This window comes from Brassica oleracea, chromosome C7, assembly GCF_000695525.1.
Source record: "Brassica oleracea var. oleracea cultivar TO1000 chromosome C7, BOL, whole genome shotgun sequence".
Classification (NCBI taxonomy): Eukaryota; Viridiplantae; Streptophyta; class Magnoliopsida; order Brassicales; family Brassicaceae; genus Brassica; species Brassica oleracea.
In genome coordinates, this window is record NC_027754.1 from 13,301,725 (window position 1) to 13,307,346 (window position 5,622).

At 48.7% G+C, this 5,622-nt stretch overlaps 1 protein-coding gene across 1 annotated transcript; it reads left to right on the forward strand.

Annotated features, from left to right (window-relative positions):
• The first annotated feature begins 3,384 nt into the window (after positions 1-3,384).
• On the forward strand, positions 3,385-5,379 carry LOC106302619. Its single transcript, XM_013739085.1, has 3 exons — positions 3,385-3,596; positions 3,696-4,236; positions 4,339-5,379. The coding sequence occupies exons 1-3, from the start codon at positions 3,385-3,387 to the stop codon at positions 5,377-5,379; spliced, it is 1,794 nt and encodes a 597-aa protein (XP_013594539.1).
• Positions 5,380-5,622: the final 243 nt, after the last annotated feature.

The window sequence follows — 5,622 nt, forward strand, 5'->3', positions numbered from 1 at the left end:
CTAACGTCCAGCTTCCACGCTACCCGGTCTCCCACTAAGGTTTCCTGCAACGATAGGTGAGTTTAATGAGTAACCTAATGTCACTCAGTGAGCCAGGGCTCCAACTAACAAATACAACCCATCGCCATCCCAATCCCAAACAATCTAAGACGAGGAGTTCACCTAACAATAACAGAACAGTAATAATCATCACTCGAGGCTTCCTCCGTGGAAACCCGAGTGACTCAACAAGAACATAAACATAAATTAGATAAGCAGTGGAATATAATCCACCATTAGCGTAATAAAATAATTTATGCTACGGCTCTACACTTGTACAATACACAACCCACTCGAGCTTTCTCCTCACATTCTCGACCCGGAACACCTAACTCCCAGCCACAGAGGCACACGGGCTAGAACATCCAAACTACTGACATGTAACCCCAATAAGGTATCACATGAAGGAGCATGCTTTCTAGCAACCTCTCCGTACAGAGCATGCTTTATGCAACCTCTCTGCCCAGCCGCGTGGGGACATACTCTGGCAACCTTCCTTGCCGCAAACTAACATGTAGCACCCACCAAGGATACCACATGATGAAGCATTCTTTCTAGCAACCTCCCCGTACAGAGCATGCTTTATGCAACCTCTCTGCCAAGTCGCGTAGGGGCATGCTTACGTAACCTTCCTTGCCGCGTAACACCCAAAACACAAGCCTAGCATTGCTGATCAGGCAAGCTATCGGCAAAGCTCGATACTAAACACTAGTACCAATAATCCGGCCTATATGGCCTAGGATGCTAAGTACAACACTAACTAGGAACTCAGCCTATATGGCCTAGATTCCCTACTAACTCAACCATACACCGTACTAGCAATTCGGTCTATATGACCTGAGTTGCCTAGTACTAACATATAATCAACTAAAACAACAACATCACATTCCATGCATGCAAACTGATAATAATGCAATAGCAATAATCATCTATGCATGCAATCTAACAACCTAGCAATCAACCCAAGATAGATTCCAGAATACCTATCTATCCACAACCTAGCAATATTGTCTAAGGGTTCGCATTCGCTAACTAACCAAGCAACCTAACCATTAGCATGCTACTACGATTCCCAAGCAATAACTAAGCATGCTATCAACTCAATCAATCAAACCACGATTATTAACTAATCAAACCGTTACTTAGTTAGACCTGGCTCCTGCCATGATCCAACTTCCAAGTAACGGGAACCTGCATGAAAACAAGCCAGCAATCAATTGTCATGACTCACAGTGTTTGGTTCGTTGTGGCTTTGACCCTTGCCTGAATCCTCGACCAAAACCCTTTCTTGGACTCCTCAAGTAGCCTCCTGTCCCAACTGACCTCAAAGGCGTGCCTAACCCTGAATGGCCTCCCTTGAACAACTCTCAACTCAAATAGAAACTCCTCTAGGCGACGACTCAAAACTGGTGTAGTAACTGATCTCGAAAACTCCCGAAAACTCTCGAAATCTATCGAAACCTCTTGCTTTCTCTCTCTGCTTTCTCTCACATTTTTAAACTGATCTGAAGTGGTCTGGATGTGTGTGAACTGTGAAGGTGGACGTGCCTATTTATAGAAGACAGCAGCCAATCACCTTCAAGTTGGTGGCAGCCCGTGTGTCGCTCCGCATGGCTCCGGTTGCATGTGCCGCGGCACCTAGTGCTCCACATGGCGGTCAGCATGCTCAGGATGGCATGTAAGGTGACACCACGACCTCCACATGTCTGATGCACGTCCTGGTTGCATGCAATCCGACACCACAGCGCCCTCATGTCGATAAACATGCTTTGATCGCAGATACGGCGACATCTCGTGGTTCTGGGTGTCACTCCGCATGTGCTGCTTCCATGTGCGCTGACACCTCGTGCTTGTGTAGACAAATAGCTTATCAGATGGTTGACACCACGTCCTGATGACATGCATCGGGATACCTCGAGCTTCTCGGTCGATTTACGCGATTTCGACCCTTCCGGCATATTTATCGTCCGCGATTCAACCACCAAGTTGATGTTCGACCAATCTTCTGTCTCGACCTTTCTTATCCCAAAGGGTGGGTTATCACAACGACCCTAAATGAGTCCAAGGTGAGAAAGACTGCCCACACCTTAGTTGCTCCGAGCTTCCAACCTCAACTTACAGACTTACGCGAGCAGATCAATTCTAAAGTTGAAGACCTACGCGTCAAGCTTAGCCAGTCCAAAAGACGTGATTTACGACCATGCCTCGAGGCGAAACGACAGGCGCAACTGGAGTTGATGAAGGCTACGCACGCCCCACACCCAACATGATAATGGGTGGCTTACCTCCTTGCGGGGACTCGGTAAGGGCCGTTAAAGATTACAGACGACAAGCCGTCACCGTGCAGAAATGGCCTTCACAAGTCGAAGCTGAACATCAGATCTCTTTCTCAGCAGCCGATACTCGCGGCATCAGCATGCCGCATAATGATCCACTACTCATTGATATTGTAATTGGCAAATGCCAGGTCACAAAGGTTCTCGTCGACACTGGTAGCTCGGTCGACCTTATCTTTCGAGATACGCTCGACAAGATGGGAATCAACCTACGCGACATGAAGCCCTCTTCACGCACTCTCACGGGGTCAACGGTTCCTCGGAACAGATGATCGGGACAATACGTCTCCCGGTTTACGCAGGGGACGTAACCCAAACCGTTAAGTTCTCTGTTATCCGGGCTAAGGCGCCTTACAACGCTATCCTCGGCACCCCTTGGTTACACTCCATGGAAGCCATTCCCTCTACTTATCACCAGTGTGTTAAGTTTCCCGGAAAAGACGGAACAACACAGACGATCCGTGGAGACTAACGGGCTGAGAGAGAGCTGCTTATCGCCGCAGTCAAGTTACAACAGTCAGTTTCTCTCGTCAACTCAGTCGCCAAACCAATTCATAAAATCTATCCCCAGAAGGAAGAAATCCGGGAAGTCCACATTGATGAAGCCGACCCGACGAAAGTCATACGCGTTGGAGCCTTCCTCAAAGCAAACACTTCGACTTTCGCATGGAAAACTTCGGATATGAAGGGGATAGACCCCGTTGTAGCGTCCCACGAGTTGAACGCTGACCCTACGTTCAAACCTATTCGGCAGAAAAAACAGAAGCTCGGACCTGAGCGGTCTAAAGATGTGAATGAAGAAGTCGACAGATTGCTCGATGCAAGCTTCATCGTCGAGGTCCGGTATCCAGAATGGTTGGCCAATTCTGTGGTAGTGAAGAAGAAAAATGAGATGGGGCATCTGTGTCGACTTCACTGATCTAAACAAAGCCTGTCCCAAAGACAGCTACCACTCCCTCACATCGATCGTTTGGTAGAGTCGACAGCCGGTAACAAAGTCTTAACCTTCATGGACGCCTTCTCAGGGTACAATCAAATCCTAATGCATCCGGATGACCGCGAGAAAACGGCCTTCATAACGGACCAGGGGACATATTGCTATAAAGTCATGCTCTTCGGCTTGAAGAACGCAGGCGCGACCTACCAGCGTTTGGTCAATCGAATGTTCGCGGATAAATTTGGCGACACTATGGAGGTTTACATCGACGACATGCTGGTCAAGTAACTCCACGCTGAAAACCACCTCGACCATTTGCGAGACTGCTTCAAAACGTTGAACGAGTTTGGGATGAAACTCAACCCGGCGAAGTGCACCTTCAGAGTCACCTCAGGCAAATTCCTGGGATACATTGTCACCCAGCGAGGCATCGAAGCGAACCCCAAGCAAATAACCCCAATCCTCAACCTCCCGAGCCCAAGGAACAGCCGAGAAGTCCAACGCTTAACAGGGAGAATTGCAGCCCTCAACAGATTCATCTCGCGATCTACTGATAAGTGCCTCCCTTTCTATGAACTCTTGCGCGGAAATAGAAGTTTCATCTGGGAAGAAAAATGCGAAGAAGCGTTCAATCAACTGAAGCACTATCTCACGACGCCTCCGGTTCTATCAAAGCCCGAGGCTGGTGATACCCTGTCCTTATATATCGCCGACACTTCCTCGGCGGTCAGCAGCGTTCTCATCCGCGAAGATCGAGGCGAGCAGAAGCCCATTTTCTACATCAGCAAATGCATGACCGAACCGGAAACGTGGTACCCAAACTTGGAGAAAATGGCTCTCGCCGTCGTCACCTCGGCAAGAAAACTCAGGCCTTACTTTCAACCACATACGATCGAAATACTCTCCAACCAGCCCCTCAGAACGGTGATGCAAAACACAAACAAGTCATGAAGATTGACCAAGTGGGCTATGGAACTAAGCGAGCACGACATTGTATAAAAGAACCACACTGCAGCTGAATCGCAGGTTCTCGCTGACTTCCTGATCGAGTTAACGCCAGAACTCGAACAAGACCTAATCCTACCAAGCAAGAATTGGATACTGCACGTAGATGGTTCATCTACGAACAAAGGTTCGGGGGCAGGTGTACAACTACAGTCTCCCGCAGGTGAGCTAATTCGACAATCGTTCAGCTTTGGCTTCGCAGCATCAAACAACGAAGCTGAATACGAGTCTCTCATTGCGGGGCTCCGTCTCGCTAAAGCAGTCAAAGCTAAGCGAGTTAGCGCATACTGCGATTCCCAACTCGTGGTAAACCAATATCTTGGCGACTACGACGTCAAGAATGATAGGATGGATCCTTACCTAAAACTCGTCAAGGATCTCACACGGGATTTCGAGTTCTTCGAAATCTGGAAGGTTCCTCGTGGAGAAAACATATGCGCGGACGCCCTCGCAGCTCTTGGAAGCAAACTGCACGACCAAGTGAAGAGAACGATCCCAATACACAAGATTGAGAAACCAAGCATCAGCCAAATAACCGAGCAGTTGGCCATCGCAGCATCCGTCACCGACTCAATGCATATCGACGAAGCAGAACCTTGCACAAGGGAAAGTCAGCTCAGCGATTGGCGAAAGGAGTTCATCGCTTACTTAGCTGATGGCAAATTGCCTACCGAGAAGTGGGAGGCTAGACGACTCAAGCGACGCAGCGCACATTACGTCGTCATGGACGGAGACCTCCATCGATGGACCACGACAAAGGTACTCCTTAAATGCATTTCCGGTGACGAAACAAGACTCGTCATGGACGAAACGCACGAAGGAGCGGCAGGCAATCATTCAGGAGGGCGAGCCCTCGCATTGAAAGTGAAGAATCTCGGTTTCTACTGGCCGACCATGAACGCAGATTGTGAATCTTACGTCAAAAAATGTGACAAGTGCCAGCGAAACCCTTCAACCATCCACAGTCCGACGGAGTTGTTCCATACCTTGACTGCACCGTACCCGTTCATGCGATGGGGAATGGATATTATTGGACCAATGCCGAGCTCTCGACAGAATTGATTCATCTTGGTCCTCACGGATAAGGAGGTACAGAAGTTTGTCTGGAAAAACATCATTTCCAGGCACGGGCTCCCCTACGAGATAATCACCGACAACGGGTCACAGTTTATCTCGCATAACTTCAGAGAGTTCTGCGACAGGTGGAGAATCTGTTTAAACATGTCAACACCGAGAAACCCGCAGAGCAACAGTCAAGCCGAGTCAACTAACAAAACAATCGTCGACGGCCTCAAGAAGCGACTC